Consider the following 23,548-nt stretch of genomic DNA (forward strand, 5'->3'; position numbering starts at 1 on the left):
TAAACTCTTGCTCCAGGCAGTGTTGGGCAACCTGCATTACCCACACTTGGACTTGACTTATACTTTGTCTATCAAGTCCTCACGGGGTTGCTCTGAGCTGTGAGGCAGTTCACAGGGGAGGCTTGCAGAGCCCTGGGCACACTCAGAGGCTCATGAGGTATCAGATAGCTACTGTTGCTGGTATCGTGTTAGCCACGAGAAAGAGAGATTACATGGCCACCTTTGGAAAGACTCCATCCCTAGATGCAGGTGGGGAGATGATTTAGGGATTGGGAATGGGACAGATGAAAACTATGGAGTTGGGAGGGAAGGGCTGGGGACAGAAAGGGGACCCCCTCACCCTGGGAAAGGAAAGCAGGTGGCCCAGATGTTGAGGGGTAACTCAGTCGGCTGGAGACGCTGACGCTGTGGGGGATGGGTGGGTTTGGCACCCAACACAGTAAATCCTGACAGATGAACCTCCAGTAGAGCAAAATTCAATCCACAGCTCGCTCCAACTCCTGCCCGCTTCCCGCGTTGGGTGCCAAGCTCCCTGTCCTTGGTGGCTGCCCACAGTGACCCCTTGTGGCATCTGGGAGACACTGCAGGAGTTCTGGACACCCATGGAATGTGGGAAGGACTTAGTCTGAGGAAAACACCAAGCCTTCCGGTATCTTTGAGAAAAAACAATCATCTGAGAGGTGCAGGCTGGCACTCTTTGTAAGAGCACCCACAGATGATGCCCAGAGATTGGGAAGCCTTTCAAAGTACAGACATCCGTAACCCAAAATGATTCCAGTGGCCAATTCTTGTACTTAACAGCACATGCTGCGTTCAGTGGAAACTGTCCTGGCAGTTTTGAATGTGGATCTTTCCCCAGTATAGTGCAGTACGGTCCTCCCAGGGCTGGCCAGGCAGAGTGAGCACAGCTCCCAGTCAGCCCCACACTCCGCAGGATGCTGCGCTGCTTACTGTGACGTGGGAGAGGTCAGGCATCCGCAATTCATGTTTCAGGATGTAACCCCACAGTAAGGCCACAAGTGCCTGTCATTGCAGCCAAAAGAAACATTTCCTGTTCATCAGTGCATCAGAAAAAGCCTGTCTCTCAGGTCATCTTTCAGCTTTCGGCCTCAAATTCTGCCTAGTCATATCTCATTTTCAGGCCAGACAGCACCACAAGCCCCTTCAGGTTCTACCTATCCTAAGCCTATGCAATTTTTAAATTATTATTAATTATTTTTATCTACTTGAAAAGCAGAGACACAGAAAGAGGAAGAGAGATCTTCCATCTGCTGGTTTACTCTCCAAATGCCCAGAGCAGTTTGAGCCAGTATACCATGTGGGTACTGGTTCAAGTCCCAACTGTTCCACTTCCAATCCAGCTCCCTGCTCATGTGCTTGGGAAGGCAGCAGCAGATGGCCCCCATGCTTGGGCACCTGCACCCATGTGGGAGACCTGGAAGAAGCTGTTGGTTACTGGCTTAGGAGCAGCCCAACTCCAGCTACAGTCATCTGAGGAGTCCACCAGTGAGACTGAAGACCTCTCTCTCTAACTCTGCCTTTCTAATAAATAAATAAATCTTAAAAGTAATAGGGCCTGGAGCGGTGGCCTAGCACCTCAAGTCCTCGCCTTGAACGTGCCAGGATCCCATAAGGGTGCCTGTTCTAATCCCGGCAGCCCCGCTTCCCATTCAGCTCCCTGCTTGTGCCCTGGAAAAGCAGTCTAGGACAGTCCAAGGCCTTGAAGACCCTGCACCCGCATTGAGGACCCAGAAGACGCTCCTGGTTCCTGGCTTCAGATTGGCTCAGCTCCGGCCATTGCAGCCACTTAGGGAATGAACCATCAGACAGAAGATCTTCCTCTCTGTATATCTGCCTTTCCAATAAAAATAAATAAACAGGGCCCGGCGGCATGGCCTAGTGGCTAAAGTCCTCGCCTTGAGCACACCAGGATCCCATATGGGCACCAGTTCTGGTCCTGGCTGCTCCACTTTCCATCCAGCTCCCTGCTTGTGGCCTGGGAAGGCAGTTGAGGATGGCCCAGTGCCTTGGGACCCTGCACCCGTGTAGGAGACCTGGAGGAGGTTCCAGGTTCCCAGCTTCAGATCAGCGCAGCACCGGTCGTTGAGCTCACTTGGGGAGTGAATCATCGGACGGAACATCTTCCTCTCTGTCTCTCCTCTCTGTATATCTGACTTTGTAATAAAAAATAAATAAATCTTTAAAATAAATAAATAAATAAATCTTCAAATAATAATATTAGTCACTGATGCTCAATCCAGACTGCAGAATACACCTTTCAGAGAGTGATGGGAACACAACCAACGTCACAGACATTGCCCTGGGCCTGAGTACACATGTCTTACTCTGCCTTGTCAACAGCCTGGCTAGTGGTGTGACAAGTGCTCATAGATTGTTGCTCAGAGACCTCAACCCAAATCACACAGTTCAAGGGGCCAGGGCGAACACATGTCCTGCTAACAGCTCCAAGACAGTGCTTAGGTTTCTGTCAAGTAACCACAGCAACCATCATGAGTGCCCAATTTTCATAGATAATATCTGCGGAGACAAGCTAGCCCAACTCTACATCTCCAGGCAGTTAGATAGTGCCCAGCTCCACGCCCCTACAAGTTCACAGGTGGAAAATTCTTAAGTGAATTTTTGTTCCACACACATGCAGAGCTTCTCCAAAGCCAGGGCTCTGCTGATTCAACCAAGCAACCAGCTCTGCAGTCAAGCGATGCAAAAAGGGATAATCCCTTTCTTCCTAACTTGCAGAATTCAATTTGGATACTTTATCAGAAACTTCTGTTCCTCAGTGGATGAATGGCCTATTCTATCTTCCATATTAAATTAATTGAGTGTAGAATGCCTTTACAGGATTTGAATGACAGGCTCCGGAGTTTAGCTCATCATTTTTAAGCATAAAATGTGGAGCTGGAAATCGGGTAGCCTGAGTTATCACATCTATTGTCTATTTTTCAGAGTTATTTCCCCCCCCTTTCACAAGTTGCCACACAGGACATTGATGAGCAGTCAGGCACTCCTGGGCAAGGTGATTTTCTAGTCTCCATCCCTAATGGAACCAGCTCTGCTCTCAACTGCCCATCCCATGAGCAAAAAGAGGAGTACCTCATAAGAGCATGGACCTTCACTCCCGTTTCATTCCCCAGCCAGGCTCAACTCAGCGGGAAGAAACTGACCAAGCACCCACTCAAGCTCACGCTCATTTGAGCAGGGCCATGCCAGGAGTCCCAGCCCAGTGCCCCCTGCCCCGCACTACAGCAGCCTCACATACCTCCCCTTTTTTCTCAGCATAAACCTCTGCCCTGCTTCTTGCTTTGTCCACTCTGAATTCAGATGAGTGAACTGGTCCCTACCACTTGTCCATCTTATCTTTGCAGCCCTATTTTTAACATTTTTAACATTTAATCATTTACTGGAAAGGCAGAGTTAGAGATAGGGAGAGAGAGGAGAGAGAGGGAGAGAATCTTCCACCTGCTGGTTCACTCTCCAGATGGCTACGCTGACAAGGCCTGGACCAGGTGGCGGTCAGGAATCAGAAGCTTCATCCAGGTTTCCCACATGGGGGCAAGGGCTCAATCACTTGGGTTATCGTCTGCTGCTTTCTGAAGTGCATTAGCGGGGAAATGGAAACAGAGCAGCTAGGACTCAGATCGGCATGACAGGTGGCAGCTTGACCTGTTATACTTCGACGCAGGCTCCTCCAGCCTCATGTTTCATCATCACCCAGCAAGAAGCCGAGGCTGTGGCCCCCCTGAGACATGAGCATGACCTATGTACAGTGTGGCCTTGCCTTGCTCAACACTGCACCCTCTGCTATGGCACCCTTCTGCTTCCTGCTTCCTGCTCACCTACCCACTTCTCCCAAACCAGAAGCATTTCCCAATGCTCTCCTTGGTCTAGAGGAATTCTCTCACTCTCTCCTCTTCTGCCACCCCCATATTTAAGACACTTCACTACTGGAACAACCACACATTGAATTGTGACAACTTAGGCACAGGAAGGTCTTCTTAAACCTGTGTCCCAATGCCTCCAGTGGAACCCCAGTGGGACAGCACCTTTGTGTGCCTGTGGCCTGTGGCATCCCCCCTCAAAGCCCTTCATTTGTGCGACTATCTTCTGTCTTGGTTGCTGAGTTCCTCTAAGCTACAGACTCACTGGGGGCTCCCCAGAACTTAGCACAGAGCAGGAGGTTAGGGGCAACTCAGTAAAAGCAGCCTTGTATTGTAAATGGAAGTGATTCCCCAGGGTGAACATGTGAACATCTCTCGGGAACCAGGACTACACAGTGGGCCTAGAGTGCAGGCGAGCTATGCTGAGTGTGGGTGCATGCACAATGCTGGCTCCCAGCCCCCCAAAGCAAGCTTAACTCACACTGCTCCTCCCACTCGCGCTCTTCCTTCTCGCTGGGGTGGCAATGCAGCTGGGCCTGCTTCAAGGTCCAGTAGAGTTCCTTCGCCCTCTGTTCTTCCTGCAGGCGGATCTGTTCTTCACCTCGCTTCCTCTCCTCTTCCTCTTTCCTCTGAAACATCACAGAGACAGAATGGCATTTAGGTGACTGCCACATTGTTAAGTAGAAGAACCTTGGATGTGGCAACACGTTAGGGATGGATTATCCAGTCCCGGTTGCCACACATGGGAAATGGCAGTAGTTGCTCCTGAACAGCAAGGCTGGGTAGGGATCAAAGGTGTGGAATGAATTACAGATACTGAAGCTTTCTGAGCCATGCTTGGGCAAGAGAGAGGGTAGAACCAAGGGCAGGTAGGACTGACACAGGATCCGATCTTGTCTTAACCCTATGTCTGAACGAGGTGCACACAGCCCACTGCACCTGATACTAAAATGTATCTGTACTGAACATGTACACACTTTCTTCCTGCTATTAGTCCCTAAGCAGTACAAATAGTCACTCAGCACTTTCATTGTCTTAGGTACTATAAGTAACACAGGGATGATTTAAGGCATGTAGGATGATCTAACCAGGTTACACTCAAATGCTGTGTCATTTTACATAAGGGACTTGGGTGTCCATGAACTTTTAGAACCTACAGGGTGAGGGGCGTATCCTGGAACCAGTCCCCAGATTAACCCAGGGATGACAGAATTTTCCACGAGACAACAGGTTGGGGAGTCCTAAATCCCCCATTCTGTCTTATTTTTAAGCTCCTAAGAAGGTCATGTGTGTGTATATGCCCATGAGTACATATGTATATTTTCTTGGTATATATCGTGTATTAACATGTATCTGTTAAACATGCATCCATGAGCTGAAATCAGATAATCAACAATATCACTTTTCTGGGTCACTTCACCCAAACCAAGCCAGCCCACCTGAGCGACTGCCCAGAGGCCACTATTTCAACCATGTTGGCTATGTTGGCTGTTACTTCATGTGACTACATCCATACCTCTAATGCGGCTAATTCTTGATTTATCAAGTCCGGACATTAAATATCACCTATCTTCTTGGTACTTTGGAGTGGTTCTCTCAGAAGTGAACATTTACACTTTCTCTCTCCTCATCCGCACCGTAAATTCACGTCACCACCTGTACTTGCATCAATAGCCAAGGTCCTAAACCTCTGCTAAGCAAACCAACATCACCTGCAACCCTGCACGTCCTAAGGACAATCAGGTGACTGTCCAGAGAGCAGAGCTGTTCCCACCCATCTCTTGCCCACTCTCTCAACTCTTCCTGATATCCCAAGCATTGAACTTTTCTCTTTCAACGTCCCATCTCCTTCTGGTAAGATGAAGGGATTTAGCAGACTGGAAGAAAATGAAAATGGGGACATGTGGATCCGGTCGCTCCACACAGAAACTTACAGCCAATCCCATATCCTGAGGCCCACCCAGCTCCTCCAAGCCCTGGACTGCAGAACTCCAGCCTGAGACTGCTCACTTTCATCCCCTCCCGACAGGTGCTCGCAAAGCTCCTCATCGAGCCCCCTCTCTCTTCCAGCTTCAGTGTATTCCTGGACGCTTTCTCACCTGTTCTCCCCTGCCTACTTCCTCTGTCCTTGTGGTAACTTTCTCTGTCCTTTGCTATTATTTCAACAGCTCAATAAGAGACAAAAATGAAGATAACTGTGAAGTTTTTGTCTCTTCTTTAAACAATAAAAAGGCTTTTGTGACTTCTGGAGAGGTTCAGACAGAAAACTTCTCTCTAAGGATGGCTAGTGTTCACAAATGTGTCCAAACTTGGGAGATTGGCTCCAACTGCTTTATGTTAATGGCATTAAAGGATAGATACTCAGTCCAATGGTAGAGTTCCCAAGTAGGGCCTTGGGAAATGAGTACAATGGATTGGGTCATTGGGTGGAGTCCAGGCTAGTTTTATAAGCATAGCAAGAGACAAATACACCCCCAGTCTCTTGCCAAGCATGCTGGGTCCCTCTTGAAGGCTCTGCTAGCAAGATGCCAAGCCAATGAGGCCCGCCTAATCTTGGACTGTGATGTTCCAGAACCAAGAGCCGAAATGCACTACTTTCCTTTCTTACGTTAGGCTGACTCAAGTATTTCATTGTAGTAATAACACTGTCACATAAACAGATCAAATGTTTAACTCCAAAAAAATAGACCAAGTTCCTACTTCCTAATGACCCAGTGACTAAGAGTTGCGGATTAAAAGCCAAAGAAATTAAGCAGCTTGTCCAAATATTTACCGAGTTTTTACAAGGCCAGCCTTGCTCTAGGCACTAGGGTTATAGCCACAAAGAATACAGATTCAGTCCCCACTATGGCAGAGCCGGCCTTCCAATGGTAGCGAAAAAAAAAAAAAAACTTTCAACAAATAAATTAAGAAAAACACAAGTTGGGGCCTAGGTGCCTGGAGTTGCACACAGCCAGGTGTCGTTTGGGGTGGTGTTGCCTGTGTTCCCTCCCAGTCCCAGAGGCTTGTCCCTAAGCCTATTAGGAAGAACCTTCCATCAGGTTTGCCCTCCATCACTGAGAGCCTTTGGCCATACTGGCTTTGGGTGCCTTGGGCTCTCTGATCTCAGGGACTAACCCCCGTGTGTGTGTGCCTGGCCTAGGCACACATGAGTGCATGTGAGACTACCATCTTCGCAGACTTGCACAAAGGAGCAGAACAGAGAAACCAGTACCACTCATACCAGGTAAACATGAAAGATCAGCCCGTCTACTCCGGCAAACCAAGTTAAGACCTCTCCAAAAGGCAAAAATTATCCAACAACTTCTTAGAGTCATAAGAACCATCTATCTTAGCAGACAGATGGGTCAAACCATTTCTTCTATATATCCAGATGCTATCCCACCAGTCTGCATCAAAGATTACCCCAACATCCCATGCTGGTTCAGCTCTGCAAGACTCATACCAACTCTCTATTTCTGGGCTGGGAAAACTAGCAGCAGATGGTCTTAGGTGTATGGGCCCCTGCCACCCACATGGGAGAACCACATGAAGCTCCTAGTTCTTGCCTTCAGCCTGGCTCCACCCTGGCCATTGTGATCATTTGCAGAATGAATCAATGGATGCAGGATCTCTTTCTCTCTTCCTTTGTCTCTATGACTTTCAAATAAATTAATTCAATAAAAATATAAAAATAACCGTGCAGAGAATTAAAACAGTGTGACAACATCTACGAGGTTACTTCAGACTTCCTGATAACAAGACTTGTCAATCTGAGAAGTGAATGAAAAGACAGGAACAGCCAAGTAGGACTAGGCAGGAGCGACTTCCTGGAAGAGGCACCCACAAGACCAAAAGCCCCAGGATTGCAACATCGCTGCCTGTTTGAGTCTAGAATTATACATTGCAACTGCGATCTGCTTTGGATGAACTGCACATACTGCACAATCACCCAGAAGATCTCCTGGAGGCAGAAGACATGAGCCTGGGGGGCCAGGGTGACATCAGGCTGGAGAGGCCATTTATGTAGATGAAGACAGCCTAAGTGTCTTGGGTCGCTTTTCCAAATACAAGCTAAGAGAAAGAGCAAGAGCTAATCAAGAGAGCGAAGAAGGAAAGCTGAGGAACAAGGAGAAAAAATGCAGAAGGGGCAACACTCATTGTGCAAGTTAGAGAAGAAAGAATTTTGAGGAAGAAGAGGTGGCCACAGAAGCTGCAGACTGCTGAGACTTGAGAAAAGATGAGCACACAGAAGCCACAGGAGGCTGCTGGAGGGCCCCAGGAAGTCACAGGGGATGTGAACAAGAGCAGCAGGTGCAGAGCAGGGAGAAGTCATCCAGGCACCACGCAGGAAGGAGGGGACTGCCGCGAACCCTTTCAAAACATTTCCTGTGAAAAGGAACAGAGACAGGAGGGGCAGGAGGGGAACACAGGGTGGTGACACAAATGCAATAGGTTGGTAGATTTTAGGATGGATATTATTAGATCAGAGAGTTACTGACTGACCCCAAACTGGAACCTAAGTCCCCAAACTGGGTGAGTTTCACTTCAAACTTGCAAGTCGCCTTCATCAGTCACAAACATCTCAACGCCATGGAAGCCACTCACACCGGCACAACCCTTCTCAGGTTATACAATAAACTTCCCGTTCCTCCGCCAGGGCTCTCCAACCTTCAGCCATGATCAGCACACCACTGCATCTCAGGGCACCAGCCAAGGTAACCCCCACATAGGCCCTTCAGATCCATCAGCCACCACACAGAAGGAGCCAAGCATGAATAGTCCTGGAGAAAATAGAGACATTCAAGACCTGCCCAGACCAGAATTGCTCCAGCCCCCACCACAGATGAAAAACGTGAGCATGTTTGCTTAGGCTGCCATAGCAGAGTGCAACAGACCACGAGGCTGTGATACAGACATGTCCATCACCAAGGGGTCAACAAGGTTGGGTTTATCCCAAGGGCTCTCTCCTTGGCTTATAGATGGCCACCTTCTTGCTGTATCATCATATGGCCTTTCTTCACGTATGTGCCAATCTGCATCCAATTTCTATTATAAGGACATCAGTCATACTGGATTATGGTCCAACTGAAGATTACATTTTAACTAAACGACTACTCTGAAGACCCCACCTCCAAAGACAGTTACTTTTCGAGACACTGGGAGTTAAGACTTCCAATTCCTGTGGCTTTGGTAGGGACCACAATTCGGCTCACAAAAAGGAGATTGCACTCCAGAGAAGGGTCAACACAGATCTATAGGGAGAAAGTGGCAGTTAGGGACCACCTCAAATGACAAGGTAGCGGTCCAGCTCCACCCAACCATGATTAACAGGAAGCAGAAGGTTAAATGACCTTGATCTGTTGTTCACTGGGCTTGCTAGGTAGGAAAATGGTAATCAGCCTGTGTGTGTGAGCGGGGCCTAAGGAAAACACAGCACCTGTGGAAAGGGATATGGCAGCCTTGGAAGCAGCCCAGGATCTTACACTACAAAGTCTTGCCCAAGGCCCAGCGTGATGGCTCAATTGGTTAAATCCTCACCTTGCAAGTGCCAAGATCCTATATGGGGGCTGGTTCAAATCCTGGCTGCTCCACTTCCCATCTAGCTTCCTGCTTGTGGCCTGGGACAGCAGTAGAGGATGGCCAAAGCCTTGGGGCTCTGCACCTGCATGGGAGACCTAGAAGAAGCTCCTGGCTCCTGGCTTCAGATCAGCTTAGCTCTGGCCATTGTGGCTACTTGGGGAGTGACTCAGAGGATGGAAGATCTTTCTCCTGTTCTCTTATAAATCCGATCTACATTGTAATTAATAAAAACAAAATCCTGCCCAGATCCCCTAATACGTTTATAGGTGTTCTCAGCCTTTTCCCCAAGCAAATTACCCTGGGGATAATCCTGTTTGGCTGGTGCCAAAAGAGTGGCCCAGGGTAATAACATAGGATAATAATACCTTGGAAGGAATTTCACCTATTTCACAACCAGCAAACCCTTTGTCTAAGAGATGTCATGGGTAGGGAAGGGGGAAAGAAAACACCCCGAAGAAATAGATCCCATACCCTTAAGACCCAGTGTGAATGTAAATGGAACATCCCTCACAGACGGGGGGCTGCCCATCCTTTCTGACCATGCACTACCATGTGAGGCCTTGCTTCAGCGCTTGTGTCTCACGCCTGAAATTCCTTTCTTACAGGAAGACAAAGCCTCCTACCATCCCTCTCCGCTAGCAAATTCCCTTCATCTCCAGAATCAGACAGCACCCAAAGACCCAGAGGTCTACAGCAAGCTCCAACCACAAAGCACATGACTGGTCACTCCCTAGGGCAGGACTCTTGACAACAGAAGCAGACACACTACAATGGCAAAGAAACAGAATTGCATACTTCTCGCCCTGGGTCTTGCCAACATGACTCAACCCTCAGAGCTGAATTACCTATAAATTTTCAGTATGGTTGCAACTATCAGAATCTTTGGGCCAATCTGAGATTGTTAAGGCAGCGTGGTAGATATTAACCTCTATGTGTAAGAGGAGCCAAAAACAACTGATGACGTAGATGTGTGTACAATGCAACAAGAAAGCCAGTCCTGAGAACAGGATGCAGACTCTTGTCTGTCTCTCTTAGCTCCGGGTCTCCCTGCCTATCTCTTATCACAAAGAATTCGCTGAATTGAAGGAACAAGACAACTGGTCCAACAAGATCAGAATCCCTGGGCTGAAGGAGTCATTTACTTGTCCAATAGATAAGAACCTTGGTGTTCAGTACTGCCCTGAGGGGTTTGTTCAAGAGAATTCCATAGCTGAAACCTCCCCACCCACGTTTTCCCAGAAAAGGAAAGAGGAGAGAAAAACCAAGGACCCCTCCTCAGGCCCATAAAAATGCCAGTCTGAATGTAGACTGGTCAGTCCTCTACTTAGACATCTGCCTGGTCCGTCAGGTGTAGCAACTTCTGTCTCTTCACTTTTTCCAATAAACTGCTAAAATCACCTTCCTGTCTGCTCGCTCATTGGCCACATTCTTCACCTTCAACAGCACAAGTTCCCAGGGTTCAAATCCGCAGTCACAGGATCATTGCAAAAAAAAAGAAACCATTCTTTTTCGCCAAAGAGAAAGATCTGTGTAGACAAACAGCAAACACGTAGACCCTCCTTCACCCAGAAACCAGTCGCCATGTTTCGGCTACCCCCAAGCCCTCTGAGCTCTCCAGCTCATTTCCCTTCCCCTGATAAACTATCAGTAACAGCAAACCACAGTCACCCAGATGCCCCAGTCCGCCTCGGGCCAGTGGAATATCTCATCCAGAAAAATGCTCTTCCAGGAAAGCAAAGTGGTTTTTGTTGTTGATCTAACTCCAATAATATGACTGGGCTGCATGTCATGCATTCCTCCACCTGCAGTGCAGAGTTGCAGGTGCTCCTAAAAACACTGCCTGAGGGAAGCAGTGCATCGGCGAACAGCTGACAGCAAGACAGGGTCCAAGGAGAGAGAGGAACCCTCAGATCGTGTTGTCTTGCTCATGTCAATCTTGTCCCACTCAGGTGAAGGCTAAAATTTTCAAGAGAAAAAACAGAGAAGTAATAAGTTTCTGGGCTAGTGTAATGGCATAGTGTGTGAAACTGCTGCCTACAATACCAACATCCTATATGGGCACTGGGTCCTCTCCAAGCTGCTTCACTTCCAATCCAGCTCCCTGCTAACGGCCTGGGAAGGCAGCAGAGGATGGCTCTAGTGTCTGGCCTCTGCCAAGCACACGAGAGACCCAGATGAAGCACCTGTGTCCTAGCTTTGACCTGGGGGAGAAGGGCAGTAGAATGGGGGCGGCTGATGAAAGCTGTCTCTCTGAGTTTTAAATAAATCAACCTCTTAAAAATAAAAGAAAGTTGGGCCCGGCGGCGTGGTCTAGCAGCTAAAGTCCTTGCCTTGAACGCGCCGGGATCCCATATGGGCGCCGGTTCTAGTCCCGGCAGCTCCACTTCCCATCCAGCTCCCTGCTTGTGGCCTGGGAAAGCAGTCGAGGACGGCCCAAAGCTTTGGGACCCTGCACCCGCGTGGGAGACCTGGAATAGGTTCCAGGTTCCCGGCATCGGATTGGCACGCATCGGCCCGTTGAGGCTCACTTGGAGAGTGAAACATCGGATGCAGGATCTTCTTCTCTGTCTCTCCTCCTCTGTGTATATCCGGCTTTCCAATAATAATAAATCTTTATAAAAAATAAATAAAAATAAAAGAAAGCACATTTTTCATCACTTCTAATCTTACTGGGATTAAGGTAGCAACAAATAGTTTCTCTACTTGTAGAATGTGTCATTTTTTCCTCAATTTTTTTCCTTTTTTCTTTATTTTTGACAACCTTTATATGGTTAATTAGGGCACAAAGGTTCAAGGGCTACAGGAAAATGGGTAAGACTATTATTTCCACATTCTCTTTTTTTCTGCATCTGGAGTAAAAAGGGAGATAAAGGGAGAAGCTCCACCCAGCCTCCCACCCATTCCAAGTTCCCTGACATGCTCCAAGGTTGCTCAAACCACTTGCTCGAGTGGTTTTGATATTTCAACAGTCATGAATTGCTGCCAATCTCACCATTCCAAGCACGATGAAGTTGTTGCAGAATCCACTGATTGACATAGTCCATCTTAGAGTCTCCGTTTGTCCAGTTTTTCATTGCCAGCATATGGCTGGGGTAGTTGATTGATTTGTTCTGTCCTCTGTTGTGGTGCCGGGTATCCTCTGCAGGTTCCGATAGACTGCCATATCCTCCATGAGCACCTGATTGTACTGTCCACTGCTCCGTCTGAGGCTCTGAGGAGGCTCGGCTCTGGCATTTGCACTCCATGGCAGACCATGGAACCTGCACTTCTCTTCATGGTTGGGGTTCTGAGTCCGAGAGTTCAATTGGGGAGATCCCCAAAGAAACTGTCTGAGGCGATCCCAGACCAGATTCTTGTGTGTACTTGCCAGTACAGGGCCTGGCATAGTCTATCGCCCCAATCAGCTGGTGGTTGCAATTACAGGATCGGTTCTGTTTCCAATCCTGTCTTCCACTGGAACCAATGGGTGTTGCAGTCCAGCCTGATTCTGCCCAGCACACACTCAGCCCTCAATAAATCAGTGAGAGCTGCAGCCTAGTTGGAGCAACACGTAATAACCCCTACCAGACCTGCCTCTGCCCTGGTTCCCGTGCTTGCCAGTATGTGCAGCAGACTAGTCCAGTCTGTCCCACATCCTATTCAGTTCTAATACATGTAAATGGGCATTGAAGCCTAGTTCAACCTAACATGCTCCACTATCCAGACCACACACATGCTGGTGGATGCCATTCTGTCTAGCCACCCCTGTCCCAATCCTGGTTTTCATGCTGTCCAGTGGGAGTTGCAACCCAAGAGGGAGGTGCCCACTATTTCCCTCCTAGGCCACTCCCTCTCCGAGATCATGCACTTTCCAGATGGTTCTGTAGTTTAACTTGACAGATTAGCCACCAGTGCCAGCATCTGCTATCTGATGCTGCGGCAAAGCCCAACCAACCCTCTCCCATTCTGCTTTATGTTTGCACCAGTAGGGACAATCAACCAAGCCTGGCTCTTCCCTGATCTGGCTCGCATGAGGCCCACAGGTGCTATAGCCCTGCCCGGTCTGGTCTGCCCCCACCCCAACTCATGCTCTCCCGTGGGCGAGGTGTTCCAGCAGGGGTCCCTCCACATTCCCTCTACCAGCTTTACCCCCTCCCTTCCTGGTTCCTACTAGTGCTGTATCCCAGTCTGGCATGGCCTGCCTCACCTCGGCATTTGCTAGTGGGTGCTGTAGCCTGGCCCGGCCAGGCCCATCCCCAATTCCAGCTGGTGGAGGTTATAGTCTAGCCCAGTCCAACATGTACCCTATCCCCGCTGTAATGTATATTGGTATGTGTTGTGACCATACCTGGCCCAACCCATACTGTTCTGGTGCTCGGATTCGTCAGCGGCTGATGTGAACTGGTTCAGCCTGGTCTGTCCCTGACCTGTGCCAAATGTATGCCAGTGGGTATCTTTCCCTGGCCTGGTCTGGGTTATTCCTTATCGTGCTTCTTGTACTTACCTGCAGGGACTGTGTCCTGCCAGAGGAGTTGCCCAGGCTCCTCCATCAGAATCTCTCCCAATGCCAGATTTCGCACATATCGGTGGGTCCATGAGCCAGCCCTACTCAGTCCACCTCCTGTCTTAGCAGGAACAGTGGCCTTTCCTGACTGGCCTTCAACACATTCTGGTTCTTATTGTTGGATGTTTCAGCCCAGCCAAGGCTCGAGAAGGTATCATTTTACTAACTGTTCCAAATTAATTCTAACTTTAAAGGAGAAAAGGAATACAAAGAAAAACTAAAGACTAGCTTGTCGGAATCAGCTGTATCTCTCCCACCCTGGGGAACCTGGGAGCAGGTGGGAAGGGGAGCGAAGACTCTGAACTGCAGGTGCGGTCACAGGACCTGAAGGGGACTGCAAGATCCTTCCTGAGCTAGTTTCTGTGATGTGGAGCAGGAAAAAAAAAAAAAAAGCAGTCTTAGAAGTGAAGAAAGCAGGGAAGAAATGCAAATATTATCTGGCCCCAGGATCTCCTTTTTATAAAGGAGTCATTTATATGCATGTAAATTACATTCAAATAGTGCTAGCCATAACAGACAGATTTTTAAAAACAGATTTCCAGCTGTCTCTATCTTCTGTTTTGAAGTTCCCTCTTTAATTCTGCACCAGGATTCTGAGATTCCTTTTCCATATCATGCTGGAGAACTGGCAGAGCGTGCGCCATCCTCCCCTGGAGCTAAGAGAGTGGTTCTAGCCACTGCCCACCAATTTACACTGGGGGCCTCACCCGTCTCCCTCCTTCATGTAGTAAAAACCCCAGTGCAGCCAATCCAAGAACTTTCTCTTTCCTCCAAAGCTACTCCTCTCAGCTACCTGTGGCAGGGCGCTCCTCAACACCCAGCGCCCAGCTTTGGACCTAAACACATTTGCTATTTGCTTTTCCTCATCCCAGTATCCAACGACTCGCCCCCCGCCCCCAGTTTCTCTAGGTCTACCCTCCTTCGTAGCCAGAGTTTCCACATCCACACTGCTAGCCACACTCTCCGCAGCCCTATGTAATGCCTACCTGGCAATCATACAATCCCTTACCCAGGAAACACCTCCCCCCACCTGGGATCTGGGTGCATATCACATAACCACTCCCCTTTCCAAGTTCATAAGTCTGGTAAGCGGAACACGCACTAGCTCACTTTCCAGGCACACAGACAAGGTAGACACTTCTCTCCCACCTTTCCCAACACGGTTCATTCTATTCCTATACATGGACCACGTATGACTATGAAGTCCTCGCCTTTTAAAAATACCTTATCACTTTGCAGGCCGTATTGATGCCTATGTGTAAATACTTTTTTTAATAAGAGACAAGAATCCAAAAAGAAGTATTAGGCCCAACCTAACCCACAAGAGTTTCAAGGTCAGTGCCAACTCATGGTGGAGGAACCAAACTCTCTTCTCTATGGGAAGAGTCACAAAGACCTTGTCACCAGCCATATGTAATCCACCACAGGCATATTTTCAGATGATACACTTGTTACTTTTCCACGTTGAAGAGTTCACACTATACAAGGGTAGTTAGTGGTTCTTCATGAACCTGCATTGCCCAGCTCCTTGCTCTGACGCCCCCTAAGCAGCTGCTGTAGCACCTCTCCAGGATGACTTGCATTTCTGAGGCTTCTTCAGGATGAAGACATGCCTAACAAGCCTGCCTATTTCAATTAAAGTGTAAACATTCATATTGGGCAAGTTAATTCTGAAAGCCAAAACACAACATCATGATAGCCATCTTTGGAAATAACACTGAAAGCCTTCATTGCCATTCCTTGTTGAACCCTAGGGCCTGGTCTGATGTCCTTGCTGTGTCCCCATGGGTCCTGGCCCAGAACCTCCTGACACTTCTCACCCTCCCTGTCATTGAAGACTGTCAGCCAGAAAACCTCTACCAGCAACTGAATCCCTTCTTGGTTTTGTGGTACAGCAGAGCCCAGGATCCAGTTCCACCAGGCTGGGACAGGGAGAGATCCAAGCTGCCAGAGGTGAGGTCCCAGCTGCCAGAGGTGAGGTTGAGGTCAGGGACACAGGAAAAGAATTGGTTTTCTTCCTCAGAGGACTTAGAGAATCCTATGCAAAATTCAATGATAAAAAAGTAAGTAGGGGCCTGGCACGGTGGCCAAGCAAATAAAGTCCTCACCTTGAACGTGCCAGGATCACATATGGGCGCCAGTTCTAATCCTGGCAGTCCTGCTTCCCATCCAGCTCCCTGCTTCTGGCCTGGGGGAGTGGTCGAGAATGGCCCAGGGTCTTGGGATCCTGCACCCTCATGGGAGACCTGGAAGAGGTTCCTGGCTCTTGGCTTCAAATCCACACAGCACCAACTGTTGCAGTCACTTGGGGAGTGAATCATTGGATGGAAGATCTTTCTCTCTGTCTTTCCTCCTCTCTGTATATCTGCCTTTACAATAAAAATAAAATAAACCTTTTTTTTTTTTTTAAGTAAATAGCTCTCTGCTGTGGATGGGTTTTGAAATACTACTCTGGAGGGCCCGGCGGCGTGGCCTAGCGGCTAAAGTCCTCGCCTTGAAAGCCCCGGGATCCCATATGGGCGCCGGTTCTAATCCCAGCAGCTCCACTTCCCATCCAGCTCCCTGCTTGTGGCCTGGGAAAGCAGTCGAGGACGGCCCAATGCATTGGGACCCTGCACCCGCGTGGGAGACCCGGAAGAGGTTCCAGGTTCCCAGCATCGGATTGGCGTGCATCGGCCCATTGCGGCTCACTTGGGGAGTGAATCATCGGACGGAAGATCTTCCTCTCTGTCTCTCCTCCTCTGTGTATATCTGGCTGTAATAAAAAATGAATAAATCTTTAAAAAAAAAATACTACTCTGGAATAATTATCCTTGTGACAGCCAGAAAGAAGATGACTGTGGCTATGCAGAGAAAGGGCCCAAAATCCACAGGAGCTCTCCATCAAACAGGGCCTCCAGCACCACTTGGGAAGTGAACCAGCAGATGGAAGATCTCTCTCTGTCTCTCTGTAAAAATATGCCTTTCCAATAGCCATAAATAAATTTTTAAAAACTAAAGTCTTAATGGAATACAACCACACCCACTGGCTTCCACAACAGAATTGATATGCAGCCACAGAGACACTATGCTCTAAAGCCATAAACTATTTAAAGCCTAAAATATGTACGATTTGACTCTTTTTTGACAGCAGTTTATTAATTCCTGGGTAAGACTGTCCTGATGATTGTAACTTCTTTTCAAATAGTTTAGCAAAACCACAATGACAAAATTTATACATATAAATATATGCTAGAGAAACAGAAACAGGGATAGAAAGAATGAAAATATGGCAAAATACTAATAATCAATGAATTCAGGTAAAGAATAAATGAATGTTTATTCTCTTCTTTCAGTTTTTTGCATGCTTAAAACTTTTTTAATACATTGCTTTCAGAGTAAGTATAAGTTGATTTGAAAACAAAAGTGAGTGTCCAAAATAAATTTCAAAACATGAGAAAATTAAATGAAGAAACCAATAACAATATAAATATACACCTAGAAATTGCATTAGGCTTTAAAATCATGGAACCATTTCACTCATAAGAATAGCAAACAATGTTAAACCTAGGTTAAACTGAAAGAATAATAAAGTGAAAAAGAAAAAAAAGAAATCTAGGGCACTTTAAAAATTAAGAATTTTACTAAGGACCCAAAAAATAAAAGCACATATGCATATTGAGAATGTTGCCCATATATTTACATGTTTTTTAAGCATTTTTAAATTTTGAAAAATAGATTTTTTTTAATTTTACCTTGCAGTTGGCTATTTTCTTTTGTTCTGCTGTACATAATTATGTATATATTTTAGAGATTTATTTATTTTTATTAGAAATTTAGATATATACAGAGATATACATATATGTGTGTGTATCTATATATAGCTAGATAGATATATACACAGAGAGGAGGAGAGACAGAGGAAGATATTCCACGTCACTTGCTTGTTCACTCCCCAAGTGGCCGCAATGGCAGCAAACTGAGCAGATCCAAAGCCAGGAGCCAGGAGCCAGGAGCTCTCCTGGGTCTCCCATGCAGGTACAGGGTCCCAAGACCTTGGCCCGTTCTCAACTGCTTTTCCAGGCCACAAGCAGGGAGCTGGATGGGAAGCATATGTGATCATAACGCATGCAAGGTGAAGACTTTAGCCACTAGGCTACTACGCTGGAACCAAGACAGGTTTTACAGAGAGAGAGAAAGAGAGATAAAGGGAAGGTCTTCCTTCTGCTAGTTCACTTCCCAAATAACCATAATGGTCAGAACTGAGCTGATTCGAAGCCAGGAGCTTCTTCCCAGATTCCCATGTGGGCTCAGATTTCCAAGCCTTGGGCCATCCTCCACTGCCTTCCCAGGCCATCAGCAGAGAGCTGGATGGAAATTGGAGTAGCCGGGACACGAACTGGCTCTTGTGAGGGATGCCAGCTCCATAAGGCACCCATATGCTCCATAAGCTTACAGTGCCACCACACCAGCTTTGTTAAAAATTTAACAAAGAAGAAGCTTGAGAAAACAGGAGATACGTGTTACTTTTTTTTTTTAATTTATTTATTTTTATTACAAAGTCAGATATACAGAGAGAAGGAGAGACAGAGAGGAACATCTTCCACCCGATGATTTGCTTCCCAAGTGACTGCAACGGCCAATCCAAAGCCAGGAACCAGGAGCTCTTCCAGGTCTCCCATGCTGGTGCAGGGTCTCAAGGCTTTGGGCCGTCCTCTCCTGCTTTCCCAGGCCACAAGCAGGGAGCTGGATGGGAAGCAGGGTTTCTGGAACTAGCACCGGTGCCCATATGGGATCCCGGTGAGTTCAAGGCGAGGACTTAAGCCACTGGGCCACGGCACCGGGCCCACGTGTTACATTTCTAACAAAACAATTCAATGGTTATGTAAAAATGTCAATTTTGCACAATTTGCAAACATTACAGGCTAGGGATTCAGTAAGGTTGTTACTTTCTTCTGTCAAATCATCTCTAGTTTCCTTGTTTCTCTCCTCCTCCTCTCCCCTCCAAAGTTTATTAATGCTACAGTAAATTAACTAATTAGTTAATTAACCTCAACATAATGACAAAGTAAAAGAATATTTTTTTTTTCAGGCAACCTAAGCTTACTACCAGAGCACAAGAAAACTCCCTTACCAATTCTGAACTTTCTCAGAAGTGCAGACAGTCACACCAACAACTCCCTATCCTAGGTCAGAAAAATATACATACATCATTTTGAGCCCTCATTCTAAAAGTCCCTCAAGCAAGGTATCCTGATACACAAGAAAACAAAGATCAAAGGCTCAGAGAAGTCACAAAATTTCTCCTCAAGGTGACACGTCTCCCCAGGGTTCCACCGCAGGAAGCAACAGAGTGGGAACTGGGTCACAGGCTGACCCTGTTCTTAGCAGGCTTCACTTGAGAATCCTTATTAGTTTGGGTACAGAAGGCATAAGCTCTTACCCTGACCCTTATCCCCAACCATGTATACACGCGGCCCTGGAAAATCTCTCCCTCATCCATACAAGAAGTGGATTGTTTCCATGGTGAGTGTCAAGTTTCTTTCTGCTCAGATGGTTTGTTCTACAACACACAGTGCCATTCAGGACCAGAGACCAGATCCAACCACAGACCAGCATCCCCAGCGCCGACTGCCCACAGCACTGTGATGCCCCAGCCCACCTTGAACTCCTCGTGGATGCGCTCCTCCAGGACTTTAGCAGCCTTCCGGTCCTTCATCTCCACTTTCCATTTCTCCGCCAGGATCCGGGCTTTCTCGTTGGCCAGAGCATCCCGGAACTTCTTGGTGATCTCTGCCTCCTTCTGTCTCCTTCCAAGAAAGCACCAATAAAGGTAAGCTTGAGCAAAGAAAAGCTGAAGAACCACCCAACAATGGGAGTCCCACTGAGGACAATGGACACTCACTCCTGGGTCTAACAGGATGGCAGACACCCCAGGTTAGCATGACTCAGTAGCAGTAAAGGTGGGAAGAAACATTCAAGAGTGTCAATCAGCAGAGCCGTCCAGGAAGTCAGGAAGAGACTCAGAAAGCCCATTTTTCATTCCAGTGTACCAAGGTCTGTAACACTGAAAAATCTTGTCGAGGGCTGGCACTGTGACCTAGTGGCTACAGCTGATTCCAGCCACACCAGCATCCCATATGGGAACCAATTTGAGTCCCAGCTGCTCCACTTCTGATCCAGCTCCCTGTTAATGGCCCGGGAAGAGTAGTGGAGGTTGGCCCAAGTGTCTGGGCCAAGTATCTGTCACTCATCCGGGGAATGGGACAGTGGATGGGAGATCTCTCTCTCTCTCTGTAACTCTTTCAAGTAAATCAATAAGTATATATCATGAAAAAGTTTGAGGAGACATAGAAGACAAATAAGCGTATTTCAGTGCAAAAAAAAAAGCACCTGCAAACCATACATAATTAATGAAGTTTTCAAAAATGAAATGAAAAATGAAGTTTCTTAGATATAAAAAATATTTCAGAGGACTTTTAAAGATTTTTTTTGAAACTCTTTGTAGGGCTCAGCACAATGGCTCAATTGTCTAATCCTCCCCCTTCAAGTACCAATACCCATATGGACGCCAGTTCATGACCCGGCTGCTCCACTTTCTGTCCAGCTTCCTGTTTATGGCCTGGGAAAGCAACAGATGATGTCCCAAAACCTTAGCACCCTGTACCCATGTGGAAGACCTGGAAGAAGTTCCTGGCTCCTGGCTTCAAATCAGATCAGCTCCAGCCACTGCAGCTACTTGGGAAATGAATCAAAGAATGGAAGATCTTTCTCTTTCTCTCCCCTTCTCCGTAAATCTGCCTTTGCAATAAAAGTAAATAAATGTGCTTTTTTTACTTTAAAGAAAAAGGGAAAATCAGAGTAGCTGGATAGAAAGTAAAGCAGGCAGGCGCCCAGCATGGTAGCCCAGCAGCTAAAGTTCTCGCCTTGCATGCGCCAGTATCTAATCCTGGCAGTTCTAATCCTGGCAGCCCTGCTTCCCATCCAGCTCCCTGCCTGTGGCCCAAGAAAGCAGTCCAGAATGGCCCAAAGTCTTGGGACCCTGCACCAGTGTGAGAGACCCAAAAGAAGCCCCTGGCTCCTAGCTTCAGATCGGCTCAGCACTGAACCATGAGGCCACTTGGGGAGTGAATCAGTGGTTGGAAGATCTTGCTCTCTGTCTCTCCTCCTCTCTGTGTATCTGCCTTTCAGTAAAAAATACATAAATCTTTTTTAAAAAATGAAGCAGTCAGGACACAAACCAGCACCCATAATGGATGCCAGTATTGCACATGGCAGCTTTATGCACTACACCACAATGCCAGCCCAGTCACAGGACTTTTCATTATCTGTAACTGATAAATATCTCACTGGTAAAACTCACCATAATAGCATCAGTGAATTGTGTCTCTCACGCAGTAAAATGCCATATCGTTGTCTTACATGGCAGTGGGAGTGTATTTTAATCCATATGTCAGGGAGTGAGCAGAACATGAGTCATCTAAATGCTCCCCATGGCTGGCTGAGGAGACAATTGTAGCTTTGTCCATGATCTGTCCTCTTTCATTTTCAGTATTGTTTGATTTCACAATTTTACAGTTGAAGCACTGACATTAAAGATGGATGGGTCAAGTTCAACTCAACCTCACATGGACTTCCAAATTTGGACCAAAAAAATTAAATTATGACACCAACTGTCACCCAGGACTCAATATGCATGAAAAAAATGTAGGTAACACGAAGAGGGAAAAGTTAATGATGAGAGAGAATCCCAACTACTGTTCACTCCCAGTAAGAACAAAAGCAAGGCGTACGTGTCATCTCAGTGAGTGCAACCTGAATTCCTATATAAAGGGTGACACCCACACTACAGATGGGAATCCTGAGGCCACGGGCCAGTTAACTTCCAATTGGTGGTATCAAGATTTGAACCCACACCATTTCTCTGATGTAGCATTCTGCTTTGGTCAACTGTTGTCAACAGAGTTCAAACAACCAGCTGACCAGAGGCACCTCCTCCCACCCAAAGCCAATTGTCAGCAGTGTGCACCCAGCCAGCAGGCCTGAACACTCTCACCAGAGCTCCTCAGCCTCCCTCTGGGCCTGCAGCCGCGCCCTCTCAGCAATCAGCTCCTCAGAGATGTCCTCATAGGGCTTGTCTCCAGGGCCTTCTCCCATGATCCAGACCCAGACTTCGCCATCGGCACCCAGGAGCCACTGGATGTGCTTGCCGCTCGCTGCCTCACAAGGGGAAGAGAACAGAGAAGGGAAAAGCAGTAGGTTTGAGTTCCCTTAGCAAAGGATGACCTCAGTTGGCCGACGCACACAACCATCACGCCCCTCTGCACAATGCCATTGCTCCATACAAAGGTCTCTGGAGGGACATGGGCAGCGGGCTGGCCCACAGTACCCCACCCCTCTGTCTCCCTCTAAGGAACAACACAAGAGCCAAGCCAGGCTCCTGCAGCTGATGGGCAAGGGAAGAGCTGATGTCTGGAACCAAGCTCTCCAGAGCTCCCCAGCAGAGAGTAGCATGCAATAGTCTGAAGGATGCGACCACAACACTCCAAGGTCCAGGCAGTTAGGAGCTGGGGAATCCCCACTGGGCTCTTCCTCGCAGGGGCTGCTGGAAGCAGAATAGGAGATTGGGGCATTGTGCTATGAAGCTGTGTGACCTACATCAGCCTGTAACATGAGCAAAGGATGCACCTGTGTTACATTCAGTCTCTGAGATTTCTCAATTTGCCTCTGGCCACAGATTCCATTGAGGACCACAACCATGGATGTGGAGGCCTGTCTGAAATGAGGAGCTGCTAAAACAGGAACTAACGAGCAACATCCTGTGCCTTAGCCTTCCAGTGAGTGAAGTTCAGGGGACTCAACGGCAGGAAAGCTGAGTCACACAGGAGCAAAGCCCTGGGCGAAACTGCCACATTCCATAACTCACACAGCAGCTCTCCAAGGAAAATAGTTGGAAACGATGTGTTAAGAGTGTGTGTTGGCTGCTAATGACTGCATTTGATAAAGAGTAAGGAGAAAGAAATGAGTTCAACAAAGAATTTGGGGTAGGCATTTGATCTGGAGGTTAAAATACTGGTTGAAATGGCCACATCCCAGGGTAGTTCCTGCGCTCAATCCTCAGCTTTGGATTGACTCCAGCTTCCTGCAGATAACGTGGCTGCAGATAACGTGGCTCAAGTGACCTGGACTGAGTTCCTGGCTACCAGCTTTGTCTCCTCCAGCCATTGCAGGCACTAGGGAGTGACCTAGCTAATGGGGTTCTGTCTGTGTGTGTGTGTGTGTGCGCGCACGCGCGCCTCTTTGCCTTCCAAATAAACAAACAACAACCCCCCAAAAAGTTTTAAGAACAAAATTGAACTCTTCGCAAGTAAAATGAAAATGAATAAGAGAGAATACAGAATGGAGCTTAGGAGGTTCAAAAAAATCCTTTTCCACTTCTTCCAGGACACAAATTGCAAGAGATGGGATTTTTTTAAATCTTTGTATAAACAAATCCAATAAAATTTTAAAATATTTATTTTCTGATTTAAAAGATAAGATAATAGAGAACAGATCTTCCACCCCACGT

General features: G+C 47.4%; 1 protein-coding gene across 2 annotated transcripts in view; it reads right to left on the bottom strand.

Moving 5' to 3' along the window:
* The window catches only part of SH2D4B (SH2 domain containing 4B), a 63,465-nt gene that overhangs the window by 21,741 nt on the left and 18,176 nt on the right, over positions 1-23,548 (bottom strand). The window contains exons 2-4 of one of the 2 annotated variants that reach the window (XM_036495871.2): positions 22,037-22,196; positions 19,643-19,790; positions 4,378-4,525 (exon numbers count right to left, since the gene is read on the bottom strand). In XM_036495871.2, coding sequence (XP_036351764.2) covers positions 4,378-4,525; positions 19,643-19,790; positions 22,037-22,196 — 456 coding nt within the window. The remainder of the gene's footprint in view (positions 1-4,377; positions 4,526-19,642; positions 19,791-22,036; positions 22,197-23,548) is intronic. The other variant, XM_058671898.1, reaches the window with a different exon arrangement.

This window comes from Ochotona princeps, chromosome 13 (genome assembly GCF_030435755.1).
Source record: "Ochotona princeps isolate mOchPri1 chromosome 13, mOchPri1.hap1, whole genome shotgun sequence".
Classification (NCBI taxonomy): domain Eukaryota; kingdom Metazoa; phylum Chordata; class Mammalia; order Lagomorpha; family Ochotonidae; genus Ochotona; species Ochotona princeps.